Here is a 25429-nt window from a genome sequence, read left to right as displayed (position 1 = left end):
AAAAGTCTGTGCCTTCCTTCCTTGAATGCTGCTTTAAAATTTTCTATATTTAGTACAAATCAACCAAAAGAGACATTGCCATCAAAGTGCTTGAGACAGAAATCTGGCAGACTGAAAAATCGAATTTCTAGGTGTCCTGACTCAAAATACCTTTAGTGATAACCTGCTGAGGTAACAACTGAACTTTATCTTAGAAAGTCTCTGAAATCTAAACTTTCTTCTTCTAGGTCACCATTACTCCCAGCTCCATGCGGAAAATCTGTACATACTTCCATAGAAAGTCCCAAGATGACTACTGTAGTCCAGAACAGTCAACAGAATTGTAGATTCTAAGCTGAGTGAGTTAACTGAACTTGGCCCATTAAAACAAGATAAAAAATACAGCAGAGTGACTCCGTAACCCTGGTTTTTAAGAAAACTACCATTTTTTCATTTTTAGAGACAATCTTTTCAGCTTCACCTGTTCTGGTTCTCCTCTCTTGGTATGGGCGCAGCTTCCTCAGGATGAAGGCTGTGTTCAAATTTCATGAAGTAAGTTGGTCACTTTGTAACGTTTTGAATGAGTAGTCTTTGCTTTTTAAATGATGCGTCTTCTGTATGATAATGATACAGCTCATAGAGGCAAAAAACAAAACTTGTCTCTGTTCCTCTGCCACCCTGTGCCGCGTGGACAGTATGTGCGGGCACAGCAGAGGCCTGTCTGTGAAGGCCCGCTGCTCAAGAGGCCCTCCAACAGATACAATTTCACTGAAAACGCGTAGGATCTTTTCACTACATTTTGGGGGGTTTCTTTAAGTGTGTGGTAAAATGTGATTTTTAGATAACTACATTTATATTGATTCAGTGTTAACATACAGTCTCTTAAGTTGAAATCGTCTTTATTTTAAAAGCAAAGATGAATAGCAACTTATTGAAGAAACTAAGAGAACAGCCCTAGAAACCTTTGTCTTTTTGCCCCTGTATGCGTATGTCTGTGAGAGATCTGCGGTCCCTGTATTTTACCAAGCAGTCCACTGTGTTACCAACCGAGCATCATGCTCTGGAAGAGGATGTGGCTTCTTTGCCACTTACTGAAGGAAGAAGTTTATAAAGGCCGTAGTCACACACTGAAGCTGGGGTTGTAGCCAGTCCTCAGTTCTCCAGGGGCTGCTGCTTTTTAAAAATAAGTCATCGGATTTTAAGAAAAAGTAATGGATTCTTATGGATATTTTTATAAAAGTAGATAATTTCGAACTGAAAATCCAGAACCTAAACAATAAATCGTGGCCTTAACAGTTGATTTTTTTAAATCCTTTTCGTATACTAAAAAGCAGTGACCTCGTAGAGCCATGAGCTAAAACGTCATGGAATTTTCTCTAGATATTTAATGTAGGGAGTGTATAAGCTGACTCTAAGTTAATCATGTGCAAATATCTTAAATATCCCTTACCTTAACAGTTACGTATCGATCGGCTTGAAATGAACCGTTGTTTTACGTTTTAGCCTTTTGTAACCTCATAGAAACAAGCTCTGTGTATTTTCTGTGTACCATATCCTTGGGAGGTAATCAGTCCCCTTCCAATCATGAAACTTGATAAATTTTATCCGTATTTCTGAGGACTGTGTAGACTTCATTCGTATTTTTATCATCATTTTAAAATCTACTCTTAATGGTAACTCTTTAATTCCTTTGATTCTTCTAAAGTAAGCATAACATCCAGAACTGCATAGGTCATGGGTTCTCCTGGTGTTTATCCAAGGGGAAAGACAAAGGGGAGCCACAGAAATGCTGTTTTTGAAACAAAGTATGCCATTTCTAGCATTATCTTTATGTTTAGGAACTCGACTTACATTTAATATTTGATTTTTTGAGTGTGTGACTATGGGAAGGTATTATTTATGACTGACACCCGCCAATAATGCTCTCTCTCTCTCTCAACGTGAAAGCCATTGGAGAAAAAGGTCCATGAAAAAAAAAAAAAAAAACTAGACAATTTTCTTCTATGTATCCCTGCTCATCTCCTGACAGTTGTGCTGAGTGAAATTGGGGACAAATGTGGCTGTCAGAAACTGTGCTGAGAGTCTACTGGGAGTAACATTCCCACTTGGAAAACTAGTACTTCAAATGGGTGCCAAAGGTCAAATGTAATGAGATAATAATTATCCCTGCTTGTGTCAGTGTCAGACTTCGAGCTGCTCCTGAATAATAAAGCCTTTTACCTTATCTGATGTTCTTTTCTGAACTTTTTGCATTAACCTAGAAGCTGTCTACACAAAAGAACTATATAATAGTAATCAAGAATCCCTTTTACTTGTTCATTGAATAAAATTTGTTTATTCCAAAGTCCTTGAGCTAGTTCAGGCTGAAAGAGGTTTTAATAAAATGCGTCTTGGTCTTGCTTGCTCAGACCTTGAGTGTTTGAGATGGTTTGGATTACTTGATAAAGAAGGGCGGAGTGATCTTCTGTCTAAACAGGTCTTTCCAGCCCAGGCTTTCCATTTGAATCCATTCCAAGCACTGTTGCTACAAAGCTGTAAGAGTTTCCTTTTGGCTCTTCCGACACAGACCCTTAATTTACTTTTGTGAGTGTTGACTCATTAGTCCTTTAAAATGTCCCTTAATCTAGGCTGCACATTTAACTGATGATAAACCAAAAGCTTGTGTAGCTACTCTGTTGGGGTGGCAGAAGGTGGGTTCAGCCCACCATCCCTATCGCCAGCCTTATAACTCAAAAAAACTGAATGAGGATTTTGGGGATGCTCTATATAGGAGGCATTTTAAAAAAGATCTCAGTTGTGCAATATGGATGTCTAGAGGTAACTTTTTTCAAAGTGTATGTGAGTTGTTATAACCCCCAGCTGGAAATTAGCCTATAGCCATGGTCTTTTTACAGGTCACCTATCAGTTTGACATACGCTTTTTTAGGAGAGTCTGGCTACTCTCAGGCCTGTTGTTCTGCTTTTCCTAGTCTCACGAGGGACTGGATTTCCTCTCACACTGCTCTTAAAGCAAAGGCCAAGCAGTCCCATAGAGAGAATCCGTTCCCCAACTTGGTAGTAGTGTGGGCAACATTTTACAGATGTGCGTCAGAAGAGAAACTGGGTGGGCGAGAATGGTGTACCAGAGAAACTGAATTTTCATCCTCCTTGTGGCAGTTAAGCACAGGTGGGTTCTGCTTTTAATTCTCTAAAGGGCTGAACACAAACCCAGTTAAGCTCTTGTTTGTCAAATTGCACCATTTCCCACACAGGTCTTCATAGGAGATTCTTTGCCTGCCTTGGGTTTAGATGATGCCACGTCATGGATTAACCAATTACTCATTCCATTCTTAGGAATTATGGAAAAGCCTGCATTATGCATGAGCTCCTTAGAGATTGGTTGGACGTTATAGGTGGGCCAAACACAACATTTTGTTGAATGTGAAGTGAATCTAATACTTCATTAGATCCGATGCCAGGAATACAAGCCCAGCTTGTTATAAGGGACCCACTTCGTTGTCTAAAGTGGTAGAAAGACTTGTTTTATTTCTGAGCTACATTTGAGTGCATGCTAAAAAGTGCAAGAGCTGTTAGAGTGATGCAAGGTAAAGTCAGCCTTTAAAAACACAGTAAGCAGCTTGTTCAGATCTGTATGCCTACAAGTACGTGCAACGCAAACGAAAGGTGTTACGTTGGTAAAGCACGAGCTTGTTTCATCCCCAGAGCTTAGCGCTCCCCCTTCCCTGCTAAGCCAGGAAAGAAGACTTCAAGGATATACAGACACATTCTTTATTTTGCATTTGACAGGTTTAATGTTTCATTTATACCCCATTTCTCCCTAATTTCCCTCACGTGCTGCAGGCCCTTTCCCGTTTTGACATTCTAAATAATTCAGGCCATTTTGTGGAATAGGAATAGCACATCGCAAACGCCTTGGATTGGAAGGCACTCAGTTCAGCCAACACTTACCTATTCATCATGCGAGTGCCAAGCCCTTTGTGAGACACTTGTCTGCAGAGTTCTTCCCTTTATTTTCAGTTGTTAAAGGAGTCACTTTATCTGTGGCGCTTCAAGAGTCTAAAGTCAGCATTGGAAGGAAACACAACGCAAAGACCAGGTCTTCAAGTCCTTTGAGTGAAGTTGTGGGCAGCTCTGGTGACTGTAGCAAGTGCTGTCTAGGTGCACACTCTTCTCCCCAAGAACTTCATTCAACTGCCGCTTAAAGCACCTGTAACTTGTCAAAGTAAAATGCTTTTCTCATGCATGTTTTATATTCTTTACATTATAAATAACTGTTAAAAACATGATCTCCAGATTCCAGCTGCCTAGCTTTGAATGTCAGCTCTAGCTGTGTGGCTTTGGGCAAGTTCCTTAACCTATCTGTGAATCACTTTCCATGGGATTGTGTGGTTACTGCAGGTACAGCTTTTAGGAAAGTGCCTAGTTGCACATAATAGCTAACTTTCCTGAACAGTTACTGTTAGTTTATTATTCTCATAAGGTAAGGAGGGCAGAGGTTGTTTCTTAACAGCCATATTTGATAAATGGACATAAGGTTTACATAACTGCAGTTCTTTGGACTCATTCCTGTTCCTGTTAAACTACAGTTGTGATCCTCAAAGTTGTGTGAACTAAGTCAGAATCACCTGGGAAGCTTTTTAAAAACAAAAACAAATGTTGCCTAGGCTTCCCAGTCCTAGCACTTTTCAAAAAGGGCAAATAGGCCTCTGGAAAATCTCCTTCCCCAGGTGTTTGAGACTCATAACTCTTTGCCATCAGGTACACATGAAAATTACAGAGGTCATTTCATATATGGCCTCAGCCATTCTTTAGAGAGGCTGCAGTTTGCAAATCTGTATCCTGGAGTCTTAAGCAAGCCAAAGACTTTGCTCACACAATGACCACTCTCCCATTTCCTGACCACTGCCCCCAGGTGCGCTCCATTGTTTAAGGTGTGTTCACCTTTACGGAGAAAGCTGCCGCTGGTGTGCCTTTAGAGCCAAGTCTTGCTCATTTATTCGGCTGCTGTGTTCCCTGGGCAGTGAAGAGGCCAGTCAGATCGGCAGTGAAGCTTGAAACAGGCAGTGTTGGTCTATCAGCTCTGATTTTGTGAGATTCTTGGAGTCAAACATTTAGTTGGTTGACAAGTGTGTAGTCTGTAGATTCTTTTCTTTCAGTGAGATTCTTCCCTAGGCTCCTCTTCAAGGCCAAGAGTAACAAATTGTGCTGCCCCTGCTACTGCTCAAAACCCTGGTTTCCAGCTTACAAGACCCTAACAGAATATGACATTCTCTTCTAGCATCTGCTCCTCAGCAAACAGCTCACCATGCTGGACCCCTTCGTGGGTTTGTGCCAGTTATCAATTCTGTTAGCAGCCTTTTATTTATTTATTTATTTACTTATTTATTTATTTATTTTCAGCCACACCCTCAGCACGTGGGAGTTCCTGGGCCAGGGATCAAACCCAAACGCACCACAACCACCCCACCTGCTGTAGTGACAGTGCCGTATCTTTAACCTGCTGTGCCACAAGGGAACTTCCTTATCCGTCTTCCTTTTAAAGTCAGTCTAAAAGTAATTATATACATGAGCCCTTCCCTCTAGTAATGTATTACCAAGTAACATATGTTATTAAAACAAGAAACCATAAATAAACCATCTTACCTTGCTATGTTGACACGATGTTAACAACTACTGTTGTAACATATCGCTTGATAATCATTCAGCACCAATCTTTTCCTCTTTAATTTCTCTTACACCTTTTCCCATCACCTGCAGGACCCTCAAACACAGTTGTCCAAGAATTATCTGAAAAGAATTGCAATGAGGGTTTATTAAATATAACTGAAATAAATAGAGGTACAGGAACTGAAAAATTAAAATCCAGTAGTCATTGTTGTCTCTGTAATGGGTTAACATTTGGCCCAGCAATTAATGTCAAGTTAGAAATGCTGCTTCCATAAAGCTTTATTGGCTTTAGATAGCTTTTTTTTTTTTTTTTTTTTTTTGGTCTATTTAGGGCCGAACCCGTGGCATATGGAGGTTCCCAGGCTAATCGGAGCTGTTGCTGCCGGCCTACGCCACAGCCACAGCAATGCAGGATCCGAGCCACGTCTGTGACCTACACCACAGCTCACGGCAACCCCAGATCTTTAACCCTCTGAGTGAGGCCAAGGATCGAACCCGCAGCCTCATGGTTCCTAATCGGATTTGTTTCCGCTGTGCCACAACAGGAACTCCTTTAGATAGCTTTATGTGGGAGTAAGACTCCAAATCCAAAACCACTGTCTTGAGAAAAGGGTTAACCAGCAGACAAGTCAAAATGAATATTAGTAACTTTAGAGTGGGAAAGAGGGTGGTTATGGTAAACACGTCTCAGCTCCCTAATTAGGTAATGAGGTCTTGGCCTTTAAGTGTTGCAACTATAATTAAGTATTTGGTTTTGGAAAACTACCTCCTAAACCCTAGAAATGTAAGCAGCGAGGTCTGGAATTGTACATGGAGTGTTTGCAGGAACAGGAAAATTAGAATGTGGTTTTTGATGAGGAGGAATGATTTCTGTTCTAGCCAACTCTTCTTTACAATGAATTGCACAAAGAGAGGATGCTGTTTAGAGCAGCTTGTTACCTTAAGTCATCCGGTGGTGCCTTTGTGTCTTCCTGTTTACTTTGACAGCCTTTCCAATCCTATTCACTTTCTCCTTTTTCATGTCATTTTGGCCAGCTGAATAGTGCATGAAGCCAGGGTTGTGGGTTTGATTCCCAAATGGACCTGTTCAGTTCACTCTGTTCTGCTTGCCCAGCTTCAAGACCAAAGAAGGAGCCCGGAGTCAGCAACAGAGGCACGAACGGTTTAATGGATGGGGGAGCCCACTCAGCTGAAGTGAGGTCCTAATGCAACACCCCGCCATGTGCAATGAGCGGACGGACGGACAGACGGACAGTGGGCAGGACATGGTGGCAGTTTCCAGTCCTGGAGGGAAGGGGAGGTGACCAGTTATATGAGGAATTGCGTCAGGTTGGCTCATTAGTTACCAGGGAAACCAGCAGGGAGCAGGCCTCTCACCGCCCTTTGATAAGCTGTTACCAGCTGGGGCCTGGAACGCATACAGAGGAAGGTTAGTCCTGTGCTTGGGGTCCAGATGAAGCAGGCGTTGTTCAGGCGGGATGCACAGAGGGCAGGAGGACAGCTGTTTTGAGCGGCCTGACCATACAAACCCAGTAAGTGGGAATGATTGTCATCCACATTTGGGCAGATCCGCATTTAGACACAGTGAAGCACCAAAGAAGTTCAGTAACTTGCCCAAGGACACAGCCAACAAGTGGAGCTTGCAGACTTGGTCTGACTCGAAAGCCCACACTGATTCCCACACTGTAAGGCCTCATAGAAGCTTGTCCCAGCCCTCTATTAATCAAATGTATGCTTTCCATTATGTATACATTCGAATGAACCCTCACGATATTCCAAATACATTTCTTGTCTTGCCTTTTTTTGGGGGGTGGGGGGTGCTTTTTAGGGCCACACCCATGGCATATAGAGGTTCCCAAGCTAGGGGTCCAATCGGAGCTGTAGCTGCCAGCCTATACCACAGCCACAGCAATGCAGAATCCGAGCCATGTCTGCGACCTACACCACAGCTCACAGCAACACAGGATCCTTAACCTAGTGAACGAGGCCAGGGATCAAACCCTCATCCTCATGGATGGTAGTCGGGTTCATTAACTGCTGAGCCACAACAGGAACTCCAGGTTTTTGGGGGTTGTTTTTTTTTTGTCTTTTTTTTTTTTTTCACCAAATATATTTCTTACTTGAGTAATGAACACAAAAACCATTCTTTACTACAGGAGGAAGGTGATATGCAGGTCTGAAAGCTTGAACCAATGCTAATAAGGTTACAAGGATATAGACACAGGATCAAAAGCACAGCAGCTAAAATTTTTCGGAAAGAGAAAGTGGAGAGGGAGTTCCCATGATGGCTCAGTGGTTGATGAATCTGACTAGGAACTGTGAGGTTGCAGGTTTGATCCCTGCCCTTGCTCAGTGGGTTAAGGATCTGGCGTTGCCGTGAGCTGTGGTGTAGGTCGCAGATGCGGCTCGGATCCTGCGTTGCTGTGGCTGTGGCGTAGGCCGGTGGCTACAGCTCTGATTCAACCCCTAGCCCAGGAACTTCTTTGTGCCGCGGGAGCGACCCAAGAAATGGCAAAAAGACAAAAAAGAAAAAAGTGGAGAAAAGCTTGCCCACAAATATCAGAGAATGAAGGATGAAGATAAGTGTATATAGAGCCTGGGACCCAGTGATTCCACCCCGGGCCCTAGGGAAGTTCATGTGCACCAGGCGAATGTACAGGGATGTTCACAGCAGTGTTGTTTATACTGGCCGATGGCTGGAAACCACCCAAGTGTCCTTCCACAGTAGAATGAATAAACTGGGGTACTCAGAACAATATGTAATTGTGAAATTAAAAAGAATTTGCTAGCTACACATGGCGATGTGAATGTTAGAATGCTGAGCAAAAGAAGCAAGAAACAAGGGAATGCATACAGTATGACTGCTTTTAAATCAAGTATTAAAGACCAGGCAGTACTGGCATTCTCTTGTAGTGCAGTGGCTTCAGGATCTGGTGTCGCCACAGCAGTTTGAGTCACTGCTCTGGTGCAGGTTTGATCCCGGGCCGGGGAACTTCCACATGCCACAGGTACAGCCAAAACCCAAAAACCAGGCAACACAGCAGTCGTATTTCAGGGATACGTACGTGGACTCTAAAAGGCAAAAGAAAGATATGATTCCCTCTGGAGAGTTGTGCTTGGGAGTTAACATGGGGAACTGGCCAGTTGTGGCAAGGTTATGTCTCTTGCTCTGGTTAGTGGTGACATGCATGTTTGCTATGATTATACCTTGCGTTTATGTTTTATGCACTTTCTGTACCTGTTTCATGATTCACAGTGTTTAAAGGAATGAAGATGAGCTAGCTCTCTAGAGAAGACATGCAAGAGATGGGTATGGGGAAGTCCTAGAGAGACTGGATAATGTCAATTACTCGAAGGGAATGTTACAAAGGGAGCCTGTGGGATCTTCTTGATACCCTCCAAGGACAAGGGAAAATCCTCTGTTCCTTCAAAGCAGAAGGATAAACGATTTTGCTTCTACATTTACTGTCAGGATTCAGTATAAAAGAACTCAAGAGGTCCCGCTGTGATGCAATGGGATCAGTGGTGTCTCTGCAGCGCCGGGACGCAGGTTCAACCCCGGCCCGGCAGAGTGGGTTAAAGGATCTGTCCTTGTGGCATAAGGCATAACTGCGGGGTGGCCAAAAATGAAAAAGAACAGCCTTCAGCAAGGAGGGCAATGACTCAAACGTCATTTGGAAGTTTGGAAGTTTTCATACCTGGGATTGAGCCAAAAGTCAGCAAGGGGAACTAATGGGGAGAATCCTGCATTATTGCAAGTCCTCATCTTTTTAAGGTCAGGTTCAAACACCCCTCTCTTCCTATAGGAAAAATTCACAGATTTTCCTAATTAAGTCTTCCTTCTACTCAACCCCATGGTGCCTTGCTTAAACACTAATGTGCTTATCACATTTGTCTCAGAATTATTTCTATATTTCCACCACTAGATTATATGCTCCTAGATGTCAAACGGGTCTTATTCGCGTCTGCGTACCCAGGGGTATGCTAGAGCTGGCTCATACTCATGATAGCCAATTATTAAATATTCAAGAATTTTGTGAGCAGGTTGTTAAAATGTTGGTTGTTGTTAAAATGTTGGTGGTCTGGTGAGTGTATTTACATCATGGAATATACAAAAGCTACCAATCAGGGCCTTCCCCCCCACCCCCCCCAAAAAAGCCAGCTTCTCAGCCATCAAGGCACATTTCCCATCACCGCCCCCCACCCCTGTGCTCACTATAGTGCCTGGCAGAGCAGTTTCAAGAAACATGAAGAAAGGGAACCAGTGCAAATGCAGACCAAAATGTAAAGCGAATTCAAAAACCGTCTGCTCAGGAGCCCAGGGAAGAGAATTCTTTGAGAACCGGGTAGTTAGTTCACTGCTGCTGAGAAGTTTCAGACAAGGCCAGGACATCTTTGTCCTTCTCCAGAGCTATTTCATCCCTGTGATAGGGATGAAAAATGGCTGGGAATGAAAAAATAGGGGTGGTTAGGAAATAGGCAGTAAATGCAGATTCCTTTCGAGAAAAGAAAACGGAGTCTTCTATTAAGCATCTGTTTGCTGAACACCCACTGTGTGTCGGGCATTGCACTAAACGCAGATAACAGGCCCATCAGGCTGCTCCCTAGGGCAGACAACAAGAGAACAGAACGTGATGAGATACGGCCTCTGCTGAAGGCGTGATGTTGGGGCTGTGGGGCACACCCCACGGAGCCTGGGCATCCAGGGAGGGTTTTAAACAGAAGCTAACTCTGGGCTGAGCCCTAGAGAAGAAAAAAATTTCCAGATGCTAAGGGGAGGAAGGACATTCCTCATAAAGGAAATAGCAAAATAGCATGAACAATAGTTTGAGAGGGTGAGAAAGTGCCTTTTGGAGGAACTCGAAGTAATTCCAGTTCCCCCGGAGAGCTGGAGCAGAGGGAACACGTAAAGAGCAGCAGGGATGAGGCTGCGGAGGCAAGCAGGGGTCAGGGCATAAAGGCCCCCGCTGTGCCACTATACAGAGTTTGGACATTATCTCCAAGGCACTGGACAGCCACCGAATGACTCAGCAGGGAACAAGCATGATCTGATGTTTATTTTAGAAAGATGGTTCTAGCAGCAGGGTGGAAAGTGGATTGGAAAGGGGCCAGCTTGCAGGCAGTCGACCCCACAAGGAGGTGATTGCAGTCAGCCCGGCAGTAAGGGGAATGGCCCGGAGAGAGCAATGGCAGTGCAGACGAGGGGGTGGTGATGATTTGAGAGGGTGCTCCGGAGACGGCAAACTAGTCGTTTTTAGGTGAGCAACTGAGAGAGGAGTCAAATGAATTCCAGGATCTGACTGGCACCTGGGTAGATGGTGGTATCATTTGAGGGGAAAGGAATACAGCAGAAATGACAGGATTGTGAGAGGAGATTATTTCCCCTGTAAACCCCTAACGGATAGCTAGTGGAGATGCCCTCCAGGCACTTGCATGTACAGAGTTAGAGCACCAGAGAATATCTGGGTGGAAAAGTTTTAGGAGTATTAGGTGTGAAAAGAATAGTGAAGGTGGAGCTTAGAGAGAAGATGGGCCAGGGGGAATGTGTAGCACAGCTGTTCTCAAACCTGAGTGAACAGTCCGCCAGTTTTTAATGCTGGAAGTTGGAGGTGGAGCCTGGAAATCTGCATCTCTAACACGTCCCCAGGCCATGCCTATGCTTCTGGTCTGAGAACCATGCTTCACAGACCATTGGTGAGGAGAAAATCATTCCAGGGTGATTAGAAGAGGAAGAGCTCTCGGGCATGACTGAGAAGGAGCCGTTTTAGGAAGAGACGGTCTAAGACAGTTGCAGGGAGTAAAACTGAACACCGTCAGGCGAGATAAAGAACAAATGATGCCAGTAACACTTGACATTTTAAAAGGTAATGTTGGAGCCTGGTGGCAGTATCGGGGAGGAGATGGGAGGTAGCAAATGCAGATTCCTCTTCCCAGGAGTTTGGCTGAGAAGAGAAGTGTGAAGCGATGGACACTGGGGGCCATGGAGGGGGCTGGGGTGCGGTGTCATGGTCAGGGCGAGATCTATGGTGAGAAAGACCAAGAAAGGAGAAAGGAGGCAGGAAAGAGGAAGAGTTTAAAGACAGTGGAGATAATTGACGGAGGCAGGAAGGAAGGGACCCAGAAGACAGGGAACTTTGCCTCAGGTGCGGGGAGAGCCCTACTTGTGAGGCCAGAGGGCCATCGGGATGCCAGGGAAGGCCAGGAAAATCACCAAGGAGGGTTTTAAAGGACATATGTGCCTGAAGTAGGTTGGTAAGGTTTGTAAGCCAAAGCAAGGGGCCTGACCAAAAGCAAGAGCCCACACTGTCAGAGAGATGGAGTAGCAATGGCTTCAAACAGAGACAAGCAAGGATACAATTGAAGTGCCCAAGGATATAGCTGCAGTTGCCACAGTGCTGTGTTTAATCTTGAAAAAATGAAGCAGCTGAATCCAAAAAAACACAAAAACTTAGGAGTTCCCATCGTGGCTCAGTGGTTAACGAACCTGACTAGGAACCATGAGGTTGCAGGTTTGATCCCTGGCCTTGCTCAGTGGGTTAAGGATCCGATCTGGCGTTGCCATGAGCTGTGGTGTAGGTTGCAGACGGGGCTCAGATCTGGTGTTGCTATGGCTCTGGCGCAGGCCAGCAACTACAGCTCCGATTGGACCCCTAGCCTGGGAACCTCCATATGCTACAAGTGCGGCCCTATGAAGAAGAAGGAAAAAAAAAAAAACTTAATTTGAGAAAATACATGCACCCCAATATTCACAGCAGCACTATTTATAATAGCCAAGATATGGAAGCAACCTAAGTGTCCACTGACAGATGACTAGATAAAGAAGATGTGACATATATGTACACACACAATGGAATACTATTTAGCCATAAAAATTGAAATCTTGCCATTTGCAACAACATTGATGGACTTGGGGGGTATTATGCTAAGTGAACTGAAGCAGAGAAAGACAAACACTATAATATCCCCTATATGTGGAATCTAAAAAATAAAACACACTAGTGAATATAACAGAAAAGAAAAAGACTCACGTATGTAGAGACCAAACTAGTGGTTACCAGTGAGGAGAGGGAAAGGGGAGAGGCAAAAGAGACAGAGAGATCTGAGAGGTACAAACTACTCGGTACAAAAATGAATTAGCTACAAAGATACACTGTACAACATGGGGTAATAGCCAATATCTTATTATAACTATAGAGTATAACTTTTAAAAATTGTCAGTCATGGAGTTCCCATCATGGCGCAGTGGAAACGAATCTGACTAGGAACCATGACGTTGAGGTTCGATCCCTGGCCTTGCTCAGTGGTTCGAGGATCCTGCGTTGCTGTGAGCTGTGGTGTAGGTTGCAGACGCGGCTCAGATCTGGCATTGCTGTGGCTCTGGCATAGGCTGGTGGCTACAGCTCCAATTAGACCCCTAACCTGGAAATGTCCATATGCCCAAAAAGGACAAAAGACAAAAAAAAAAAAAAAAAATTGTCAATCATCTAAACCTGAAACTTACATAATGTATCTCACTATGTCTCAACTTTTTAAAGTTAAAAAAAAATAAAAGCAGCTTAAAATTTCCAACAATCATAGGATATTGGTTAGATAAATTACGATATGGATATTAGGGGAAAGGCTATTGTAATATTAGAAAAAAGATAGAAAATAAATTACCAAATAATGGGTATAATACCTAATTTTGTTTTTAAAATTAAATGATTTTTTTTTACATGGCCGCGTCTGTGGCATATGGAGGTTCCCAGGCTAGGTGTGGAATCAGAGCTGTAGTTGCTGGCCTACACCACAGCCATGGCAACGCAGGATACAAGAGCTGCGACCTACACCACAGCTCATGGCAACTGAGCGAGGCCAGGGATCTAACCCACATCCTCATGGCTACTAGTCAGATTCTTAAACCTCTGAGCCACGAAGGGAACTCATAAAATGGATTCGAATATATGTAAGTGTACTGTAGGAGTAGTTAGCATTGGAGAATGGACTAACAAGTGATTGATTTACTTTCCAGATTTTTCCATAAGTAATTTTTTAAACTTATTTTACAAAATACTTTTTAGTTGAATCTAGGGAGGAAAAGAGCTGCTTTTCCTCAGAAGTGGAAAGGAAGGAAGAAATAATGAGCAAAAATACAGAGAAGCTTTGTATTTTTTTTCCTAGCATAAGTAATTCCACAACAAACATCTTTGTGAGTGTGTGAAACTTAGAATACATAATTTTATATAGAGAATATTTTTAAAGTATCTGTTATAATCATGCTATAGAATATTATATATAGAATAAATACACACATTTCCAACTACTTCGGTGGTCAGTGCAACCAGGCTAGAGCCTCAGCCTAAGACCCTCAGGTGGGAAGCCTGTTCTCTCTCTCTACTCAGACATTCTCTAAAATAACTGCCAAATGACCACGACTTGTGGAAAACTTACACTCTGCTCCAAACCTGAGGGGTCAAGGTGTGTACTTTGAGCTAGAGTATATTTGAGCTGGTGGCCAAAGGCAGGGATGTCACCAGTCGGTCCCCTGTGTGTCCTCAGTGATGCACATGTGTGACTACCTGCTGGGACGAGGGCTTAAGCTAATGTAGAAAGAGATACACAAAAGTCAAATCTGTCACCCCATGAGCATAGGGCTACGGCATCTTGAACTAACTGGCCCTTCAAAGCCTTTGGGACAAGCCTTTAGATTAGTTGCTGCTGAAGTCATAGACCTGAAGACTCTGTCCCGGGGACACTCATGGCTCTATGACAGTAGGTCTGGTCACCTTAAACCCCCAAACTTCCTTAAATCCATTCAGGCCCCCAGGTCTAGACTCTAAGGTGAATCCCCTATCTTGATTTCCTATATACTTCCTCCTTTTCTTAAAAAGTAAACTCTGTTAATTATCTGAGATTTCTTCTTAGGAATTCAAGTTGTCTCTTCTTATATTAAATAGCCCTGTGAACAAAAGGAGTTGGGATCCAGCGGGATTCAGTGGTTTGCACCGAATCACCATAAGAACTCTAGCACAGCAGAGATGAGAGCCCCCGAGGGGTCTCTGCCTATTTCAGTTGACCCACCCTCCACCTGCTTGCTTCTGGTTTGTGCTAGTCTAAGAACCAAACCATAGATGGCTATATAGGTGTGGGCCCCTTCTCTGTCACTGTCACCTAACACATACCTCTTTGTGATAATCCCACCTGGGTGGAATTCTACCCAGATCAAATGTTATTGTCCTGCAGTGATGGCATCTGATGGTTTTTTCCACTGTTGATCTGTCAATGATTCACCTATAATCAGAGTGATTGTCTCAGACATAGAAATGATCAGATCTTTGATCCGAATTTCATTGGTTTTCTGTGGCTACCACCAGGACTTATTCATTTGTCATATTAAATGCAATAGTGTTGGAAGCATGGGTCCTCTGAAAAGTTCAAGGATTTTTTTAACCATTTGGGGGTTAACCGCATTTTGGGGATTCTCTGAAATCTAGGGACACACACTGCAGAAAAATTCGCAAGAGACTTATACGCAAAATGCTTCTGAGTGAAGTGTTAAGGCTGCAAATTTATAGACCCTATGAAGCCCACTGATGGACCTTGGGGGCTGTGCTGATCTGTGTTTAAGGATGCCTGACTTAAGCTACTGAAGGGCAGTTCAGCTCCAGCACAATACTGGTGGAGGAAGGCTCACGGGTTTAGTCGCTCTGTGGTTGAGTTGACTTTGCACACAGGAGCTCTTATCTCAGAACCACAGAATAATCTCTAAAGTCCAGACCTGGAAGGAGGTTTAGCATGTGCTCAACCTTCTTTTTTTATAGATTAAAAAGGAAAAAAGCACAGAGAAAATTAGTCATTTACTTGAGGTCACATGGCCATGGTAGGGCTGGGACTAAAGCCCACACCACAGCACATGATACCGAGTGGATGGCTTTCAGTGGTGAATTGAGGATATAATTTTATATGTGGAAGAAAGCACGTGATTATAGTCTCATTTTTAAACACATGAACCAAGATAGGCAGCTGATATTTACTATATCTATCATGTGTCTTTTCATTTATTCAGTTATCAAAAAATACACATTTAATGTCCACAATGTACCAGGTACTATGGTAGGTACTGCTTATCATAAGGCTCAACCCTTCCTTAACACAGCATTAACACACACACACACAATTCAGTGCCAATATCCCCTTTTATGACACTGTACATTTTTCTCACTGCACATAGATATTGATTCAGATGCTGTCCACACTCAAGGATTTCCCTGGCCATGGCTTCGAGGTCTTCTTCATGTCATGAATTGAGTTGGAGGAAGGTAATTTCAAGGTGCTATACCATCTATATCAGTTCAGTTCTAGAATCATCTTGGTTAGTTATGTGACTCTGGAATAGAACAACTCGAATAAAAGTTGGGGTAAGTATGAGAGCGAAACATCTTGTTGAATTTTAGATGTTTTTTGTTCTATGAATAAGATTGTTTTTAGAAGCACCTAAGGGTAAGACTGGCTGCTGGGAAAACCAACCATATAATTAGAGGATTAGACTTTTCAGTCCCACCCCCTGATCTCCAGGAAGGGGAAAGCTCTTTGAGATTGAATCAGTCACCATTGGCCAGCAATTTAGTCAATCATGACCAAGAAGACAGCTTTTTGATCCTTTTTTAAGAGCTTCCATTGGGAAACTAGAACACTTCTGTGTGCCACTCGGTTAGGCTCCACATTTCACAAGGACAGAAGCTCCTTTGTTCAGGACCTCACCCTATGTATCTCCTCATCTGGCTGTTGATTCATATTCTTTATTATCCTTTTACAATAAATTAGTAATCTAGTAAGTAAACAGGTTTTCCTGAGTTCTGTGAGCTAGTCTAACAAATCAATCAATCCCAAGGAGGGGATTGTGAGAACCTCTTATTTACAGTCAGTAGGCCGGCAGCACAGGTGACAACTAAAGTGAAGGGTGGTCTTGTGGAACTGAGCCCTTTACCTGTGGTTTCTGATTCTCACTCTGGGTAGAATATCAGAATTGAGTTGAACTCTCAGACACTCTGCTAGATCCAAGAATTGCTTGTGGTTGGGGAAGCCTACACACACACATTCACATGTTGGAATTAGGTCCAGGAGGAACCCTTTGCAGGATATGAACCCATTATCAGATATATGAGCTGCAAATATTTTTCTCCCATCCCATAGGTTGCCTTTTCCTTTTATTGATGATTTCCTTTGCTGTGTGGAAGTTTTTTAGTTTGATGTACTCGTGTGATCCCTCTTGTTTATTTTTGCTTTTGTTGCCTTTGCTTTTGGTGTCATATCCAAAAAAAATACTTGCCAAGACTGATGTCAAGGAGCTTACCCTTTGTGTTTTCTTCTAGGAGTTTTTATGGCTACAAGTCTTAAATTTGAGCTCACAATCCATTTTTTAGTTGATTTTTGTATGTGGTGTAAGACAGGGGTCCATTTTCATTCATGTGGCTGCTCAGTTTTCCCAACATCCTTTATTGAGACTCTCCTTTCCCTATTATATATTTTTGGTTCCTTTGTCAAAAATTAATTAACCATATATATGTGGGTTTATTTCTGGGCTTTCTGTTCTGCTCCATTTACCTAGGTATTTGTTTTTATGCCAGTACCATACTGTTTTGATTACAATCACTTTGTAATATAGTTTTAAATCACCTTTGTTTTTTCTTTCTCAAGATTGCTTTGGCTATTTAGGGGATTTTTTTGTGGCTCCATACAAATTTTATGATTGTTTGTTCTATTCCTGTGAAAATGTCATTGAGTTGTGATAAGGATTGCATTGAATCTTCAGTTGACCTGGATCGTATGGACATTTTTAAGAATATTATTTCTCCCAATCCATGAGCATAGAATATTTTTCTATTTATTTATGTCTTCTTTAGTTTCTTTCATCAATGTCATAATTTTCAATGTACATATCTTTCACTTCCTTACTTAAATTTATTCCTAGACATTTTATTCTTTTGATGCAATTATAAATGGGATCATTTTCTTAATATCTCTGACAGTTCTCTGATAGTATATAGAAATGCAACTGATTTTTGTATACTGATTTTTTTTTTTTCATCTTTTTAGGGCCACACCCACAGCACATGGAGGTTCCCAGGCTAGGGGTCGAATTGGAGCTGTATCTGCTGGCCTACACCACAGCCACAGCAATGCTGGATCCAAGCTGCATCTGTGACCTACACCACAGCTTATGGCAACACCACATCCTTACCCCACTGGAGCAAGGCCAGGGATTGAACCCGCATCCTCCTGGATACTGGTCGGATTCATTAACCACTGCACCATGATGGGAACTCCCTGTACACTGATTGTGCATCTTGAAACTTTACTGAATTTGATTATTAGTGCTAACAATTTTTGATGGTATCTTACAGATTTTCTATACATAATATCATGTCATCTGTAATTTTACTTCTTCCTTTCTGATTTGGAGGTCTTTTATTCCTTTTTCTTGCCTAATTGCTCTGGCTAGGACTTCCAGTACTATGGTAAATAAAAGTGGTGGGCGTGGGCATCCTTGTTTTGTATCTGATCTTAAGGGGAAAGCTGTTTTTCACCATTATGCATAACATTAACTGTGGGTCTGTCATATATGGCCTTTATTATGTTGAGGTACATTCCTCCATACTTAGTTTGTTAAGCGTTTACATAGTCTTTACAATAATGTGACAAGGAGGTGCTTTTATTTTCTCCATCTTAATAATCAGGAAACTGAAGCTTAGAGAAGTTGAGTAACTTCCCCAGAGTTTTCAAGTGGTAAAGCCAGAACTGAACCTGGCAGTCTGGCCACCCTTCAGCTCCTTCTGAGAGCTGAAGTTGCAGGAGGCTGAGAGGAAGCAAGCTCTAATTATGATTCCTCCAGCCTCCAGCATACTAAGAAAATTACCTATGGTGTCTGTGTTATTCACGTCATGTGATACTGCATGTTATACTATATTGTCCTATGCATGTGCATTATTAATTTTTAAAATATGTTGTGAGATCCTTGAAGATAGGGATTATCTTCCACTAAATCACTGCACACATGCCAAGCAAATAAATAGTTCAGTAAGTATTTACTCACTGGGGCTCAAAATTGCCTGAGGACAGACCTTAGGTAGAGAAAATCAGAACTGCATCTTAAAGATCTAGGCTTCCAAGTCTCATCTTATAGTTGAGGAAACTGAGGCCTAAAAAGCGGAGTCAAAATGGGACTCAACCCTTCCTTCAGGGCAGAGCTATCCTAAATTATTCCGTCGTCCCGCCCCACTCCCCAGCACCCCCGCCAGCCCTGTGACCAGGGCTGGGACTCTGTGTTTATCATCCAATATAAGACTTTAGGGTCCATTGACCATAAGACCATTAAACTCTGATGCCATTCCAGTTCAATTAGATTTATAGCTGGGATTGAAGGAACCTTAGAAGTCATGTTGCTTGACTCTCAGGTTATAGGTGAAGTAACAGGCCCAGCGATGGCACATGACCTCCCAGTCATCATCACCTGGCCAGTGGCCTATCATTTAAATGAGGTGCCCCTGCCCAGAGGGAGCAAAGACACAGGAAACACAGGTTGACATTGCCCTGGTTGGAGTGTGTATGTCAGGGCGGAAGTGGCAGTTGTTCTCTTCCCAAGTCAAACCAGTTTGGGGAATACTTTCCACTCTTGCGTGGAGTAATCGGTGGCTTGCCCATGCTCACCCTCTCGCCTCTGTTCTCTAAGCACAACTGAGGCCTGTGCCCAAGCTGGCACCTGATTCCACCACTCTTTCCGTCCTTGTCTAGCAGCCTTTCCCTTCTCAGCAACACCTCTGGCCCAATGACCGGGTTAGGACTGTCACACATGCACAGATTATAGTCTGGCTGTCCCTTTTCTCCTCTGCAGAGCTGAGGGAAATCAGTGTGTCCCCTCTGTTTTGCTCTCCACAGAAGCCAAGTGCCAGAGGAAAGAGAAGCCCCATTGCTTCTTTTAGGCAGCTTGGGCCCCGGCGTACGGAGTGAGTTGAAACATTGAAAAGGGCTGTTTTGACCTCACTAGACCTTAACAGTAACTTTTCTCAAGGTCAAGCCCTGTCCCTCCTATGCACGCACAAGCCCAGTAGGGATCGAGAGGCAGCACATATAAAAAGACCTGTCTGCAGACGGAAAGGGATTGTTCCTGAGAAGCCTGCAGAAACTGCAGGCAGCATAAGGGGGCAGAGCTCTACACGCAGAGTCTGGGAGGCTAACAAAGGGCCAGCTCTCCACAGACAGGAAGTTTGGAAAGTGAACTGCAGGGAAACTCATTTAGTGGAGAAGGAGAACCACCCTCCTCCCATTTCCCTCTGGCTAGGCTGGCACAGGAGAGCTGGGCAGCTGCCTCATCCCCACCCACCCAGGTCTGCAAGCAGGTGGGAGAAATTTTCACCTCTCCTGTACGGCTAAATCCCAAACCTGGATAAATTGGTCTATCTGCCTCCTATTGTCTGCACCCAAACAACCAAACACTCCTGAGTCTCACCACCAGGCAGACTGGTTCCATTGTTACTCAGGCTCACCAACCCCACCTGGACTAAAGGGTGGTTGAAAACTTTACTGCATTTCTCTGATCAGCTCACACTGCCGTCAACAACTGTTCCAAACCTTCTCCACTCTCCTGAGACCTTGGATGCCCTCCCTTCCACAGACGTCATCAGGTTTAAGTCCTTCTTTTATGACTCTAAGTACTTAACCCGGCAGACACTACCCTTCCTTCTTGCTTCCCGTGACACTGAAGCGTTTTCCTTCCACTATATAACCCAGGGCAACTCCAGCCCTGGTGTTCTATATTCCCTCTTCCCCCACCTTCTCATGAACCTTATCTGTAATTTATCCAGTCTCACTCCTGTTTATCTAGTCTCTCTCTACTGGGTTCCATCTCATGGTTGTTTAAACAAACTGCTATCTCTTTCACACAAAAAAGAATCCTTTAGCATGCACCCTCCTCAGTCTATGGCTTTTCTCTCTTTCTCTACACAATCTAATTTCTCAAGATAAAGCCGTTCTCACCTCCCATTTAACCTTTAACACACTCCAATCCGGCTTTTGCTGTCATTACGGAGGCAGCTCTTGCGATGGTCATCACCAATATCCGTGATAAATACAGTGGTCATCTTTCAGTCCTCATCTTTCCTCTTCAGCTTTTGATTCTGTTGAGTGTTAAATGACCATTCCCTCTCTCTTAAAAAAAAATCTTCCGGAGTTCCCATCGTGGCTCAGCAGAAACAAATCTGACTAGCATCCGTGAGGACACAGGTTCGATCCCTGGCCTCACTCAGTGGGTTAAGGATCCAGTGTTGCCATGAGCCGTGGTGTAGGTTGCAGACACAGCTCCAATCTGATGTTGCTGTGGCTGTGGTATAGGCCAGCAGCTACAGCTCCAATTCAACCCCTCACCTGGGAACCTCCATATGCCACAGCCCTAAAAAAAGACAAAAACAAACAAACAAAAAACCCCAAAAAACAAACAAAAAAACCTTCCTATGTCTCCTCTTGTTTAATGTCTATCTTTAACCACTCTTGCTCAGTCTCCTTTACAAGTTCATCCTTCTCCTCTGAGCCATTCACTGTGAGAGTTCCAGGCAGGGAGTTCTCTTTAAGTCCGTCTATTTTAGTGTTTTTACACACTACACTCACCTGCCTTGTTAAAATGTTTAAATCAGCATTATATTATAAACATCTTCCCATATCTGCAGATTTTTTTTTTTTTGTCTTTATATGGCCACACCCACGGCATATGGAGGTTCCCAGGCTAGGGGTCTAATTGGAGCTGTTGCCACTGGCCTATGCCAGAGCCACAGCAACGCAGGATCTGAGCCTCGTCTGTGACCTACACACCACAGCTCATGGCAACACCGGATCCTTAACCCCCAAGAGAGGCCAGGAATCGAACCCACAACCTCATGGTTCCTAGTCAGATTCGTTTCCACTGTGCCAAAACGGGAACTCCGGCAGAATTATTTTAATGAGGGCATATTATGGATATATCATTAACTTATTTTCTCAATCTCCTGCTGATGGTCATTTAGATTCTTTCTAATATTTTGATTTTATAAATAGCACTGTATTAAACATCCTTATCCAACTCCTTTTTGCATGTAATTCAATGAGTGATACTAATATTAATCACTAGTACCCAGTTGATTAAAAAAAAACAAAACTGCTGTGGGGAAATTGGGACTATTTGGAAAATACATTTAGTCTTTTGAGGTCAATAGCATGGAGGAAACTACCAAGGGAACCCACACAGCAGTGCCAAGCAGGATAGGATGTTAGGCAGAAGAAACTGGCATGGTTTAGGATGATGTATCTGCTCTCTTTCCCTGTTTTTCTAAGCTTTCAGTATGGAAGTTACCAGAGTTCCCATTGTGGCGCAGCAGAAACGAATCCAACTCGAATCCAACTAGGAACCATGAGGTTGTGGGTTCGATCCCCAGCCTTGCTCAGTGGATTAAGGATCTGGCATTGCTGTGAGCTGTGGTGTAGTTCAAAGACGCAGCCGGGATCTGATGTTGCTGTGGCTGTGATAGGCTGGCAACAGTTGCTCTGATTCGACCCCTAGCCTGGGAACCTCCATATGCTGCAAGTGCAGCCCTAAAAAAAAAGCAAAAAAAAAAAAAAAATACACACACACACACACACACACACACACACACACACACACACACACACGGAAGTTACCACCGCAGATGATAATAGGTACTGGGAAGGCACTGCTCACTCTGGAAGCCATGGGCTATTTGCCTTATTTCCACTCTTTGCCAAAGGAGCAAGTCTTGATAGAGCCAGATGGATCTTAAATGACTTCAGAGGATTTTGAAGACATGGATTGGCTGAAGAAGTTTCCAAGGCCCAAGATCAGTCCTGGAACTGATCTGTCAGGCCTGAACTTGGATGGCTGCAGGACAAAATAGGTCAGCAAAAGGCAGTGCCAGAAAAGCAGCAAGAGTAGGCCGATTGAGTGACAGGATAGAGCACAGCCATGAGAGTGAAAGAGAATTGTGGGGAGAGGAGGAGAGTGGGCACAAACAACTTGGGGTCTTCTTCATCTCCCCAAATATTTAATCTTGGAGTGCCCTAGGGCCCAGCCCTTGGACTTCTCTTTTCTACCTGTTCTATCCTTCCTTAGTGAGCAAACCAGAGTCAAGTGCCGTCTATACAGAGATGAGTCCCAATTTTACATTTCTAGCCTGACACCTGACCTGTACATCCAACTGAAAAGTCAACATCCCCGCTTGGATGTCTAACAGGCATCTTCCGTTTAACCTTTGTAAAACTAAACTCCTAATTTTACCTCCCCACCTCCCCCACTACACCTGATTTCCGCTCACGTGGTGGCAATGCCACTCGTCCAGTTTCAGGCCAAAAACCTGAAGTCATCCTTGACATCTCTCACAACCGACTTCCAATTCATAGTCACATCCTATTGGTGCTATCTTCAACATTCATGTTCTGCTTTTACCCATGAAAAATGAGACCTAACTACCTCACTATAAGCAATGGAAAAACTGGATCGAAGAAATGGAACCGCTATTTCCAGACATTAGACCAGAGGCAGGACAGGACTGTTTTCCCTAAAGGAAGGGGAGCAAATAAGGTGAACCCCCAAATCATGGAGGCAATTTTCAGATGACTCGGCCCCCAGTATGGTACCACTGCAATTTTACACATGGTTTGGGAAACTGTAACAGCCTAGCAGTCTTTCTGAGTTGAGGAGACAGAGTTTGGAGTTTGGGGAAATTGAGTCCGCTAGAATTTGCTAGATACATGCCCCAAAGGAGGGAGCGATACAGAGAAAGAGCTCCATGTAAGGGGTTGAGTCTTTGGCTGAAACCAGTCTGTGCATGCGTAGGGTGACACGTCACAAGGCCAGCCACAGAACAACTGCCAGGGAAAGAATGATTACGAGGGAAGTATAAGCTGAAAAATTCACGGAGCTCATGCAGCACTGGAAGTCCCTCAAGTTCCACCAGCCATAAATGGACACCTCGTGGCGGCAGATTGTCACGTCCAAAGATGACCCAAGAGCTCCCATCCCCCATACTCCTGTGCCCTGGCTATTCCTACTTCAAGAGCTAGGGGTCCGATTCCCTTCTCCCTTAATCTGGAAGGTGTGTGACTGCCTCTGCGAATGGAAAATGGCAGTGAGGCTGCACTGACTTTGAGGCGCGGTTGGAAACGCCTTGTAGCTTCCAGACCACCACCATCATCCCCCCGCCCCAGTCCTGTACCACTTCTCCCTAGCTCACACTTTTGGTCACATGGAGGGGGGGCCCTAACGATCAGCCGATAGAGGAGGAAAACGCCAGGCGTGGTCAAGTCACAAATGGACTGGTGCTATGTTACAGCCCATCCTGGGGTGGCCCTGAAAACAGTGGTGAGGGGAAATCTTCACAATAGACAGAGCTTTCACACCTATCATTCCCTTGTGAGGAAAGAGGCACTGTCCGAGGCAAAGAATATAGGATACGTAGGTAGCAGGAAATGGCTTGGGCTTGGATGTATTGGTCAGCAGCCTGGGAAGGAAGGAGATTAAGAAATAAGAAACTGGGAGTTCCCGTTGTGGCGCAGTGGTTCACGAATCCGACTAGGAACTATGAGGTTGTGGGTTCGATCCCTGCCCTTGCTCAGTGGGTTAAGGATCTGGCGTTGCCGTGAGATGTGGTGTAGGTTGCAGATGCGGCTCAGATCCCCCGTTGCTGTGGCTCTGGCGTAGGCCGGTGGCTACAGCTCCGATTGGACCCCTAACCTGGGAACCTCCATATGCCGCGGGAGCGGCCCAAGAAATAGCAAAAAAAAAAGAAAGAAAGAAACTGGAAGGTCTGAGGAGAGACGTGTGAATAGACCTATGGAAGTGAGCATGAAGTATGCCTTTTACCATACATATATGGTATAAGCATAAGGAAGTTCCTGGGCCAGGGATCGAACCCACACCACAGCAGTAACTAGAACTACAGCAATGATAATACTGTATCCTTAACTTGCTGAGCCACCAGAGAACTCCTTTTCCATACATGAATACCTGCAAGAAAGTATCCGCCACTCAACACCCAAGTGGACAGAAGGACTCAGACAGCTGATGTCAGCCTCTGTCACTGGTCACCTTGGTGCAAACTCCCAGTCAGAAAGGCCAGTTTAGCTGCTGCCACCACAGATGACCAACCTGCAGGAACAGAAACTGATGCTCAGAATGCAATACAGCACCATTCTTCAAGGACACAAGCCAGCCGCTTGTGGCAAGACAATTATATTGTTTTCTCTTCATCGTGAAAGAATAGTTTGTCTGGCATTAAAACATATTTCATGAATTCAAAGTGGGCCATGGACTTATATGCAAAACGTAAAACTATAAAAGGGGGAAAAAAAAAACAGAAGAGAAAATCTTTGGGATCTAGGGCTAGGCAAAAAGTTCTTAAACTTGACACCAAAAGCATGATCCATGCAAGGAAAAATTGATAAATTTGACCTCATTAAAATTAAAAACTTCTGCACTATGGATGACTGTGAAAAGGATGAAAAAACAAGCTACAAATGGGAGAAAATATTTACAAAGCATATACCTGACAATGAACTAGTATCCAAAATATCAAAATATATAAAGAACTCTTAAGGAGTTCCCTCTGTGGCCCAACGGGACTCAGGTTGGATCCCCGGTCAGCACAGTGGGTTAAGAATCTGGTGTTTCATTGTACAACTACGAATGTAATAAACTCATTGAGTAATAAAAAATAATGAAAATAAAATATGAATAAAAGGAAAAAAAAAAAAAAAGGAATCTGGT

The 25429-nt window shown here is 43.7% G+C and overlaps 1 protein-coding gene across 13 annotated transcripts in view; it reads left to right on the top strand.

Annotated features, from left to right (window-relative positions):
• The window catches only part of DTL (denticleless E3 ubiquitin protein ligase homolog), an 86496-nt gene that overhangs the window by 47143 nt on the left and 13924 nt on the right, over window positions 1-25429 (top strand). For 2 of the 13 annotated variants that reach the window (XR_014816592.1, XR_014816593.1), the window contains exons 15-17: window positions 228-338; window positions 440-531; window positions 15857-15944. Coding sequence is in view for 2 of the 13 variants with exons in the window: in XM_084978098.1 (XP_084834224.1) it covers window positions 228-326 (99 nt within the window). In the remaining 11 variants the exon portion in view is untranslated. Of the gene's footprint in view, window positions 1-227; window positions 2204-6760; window positions 7429-15856; window positions 18170-25429 lie in introns of those variants that run through there. The other 11 variants (XR_014816595.1, XR_014816591.1, XR_014816596.1 and 8 more) reach the window with 10 other exon arrangements.

This window comes from Sus scrofa, chromosome 9 (genome assembly GCF_054392235.1).
Source record: "Sus scrofa isolate SSC_HxYL_T2T_F1_AM1 chromosome 9, Sscrofa_HxYL_maternal_Yorkshire_Landrace_v2.0, whole genome shotgun sequence".
Lineage (NCBI taxonomy): Eukaryota > Metazoa > Chordata > Mammalia > Artiodactyla > Suidae > Sus > Sus scrofa.
Note: the sequence above shows the minus strand (reverse complement) of the source record. Positions and strands in the feature narration are given on the sequence as shown.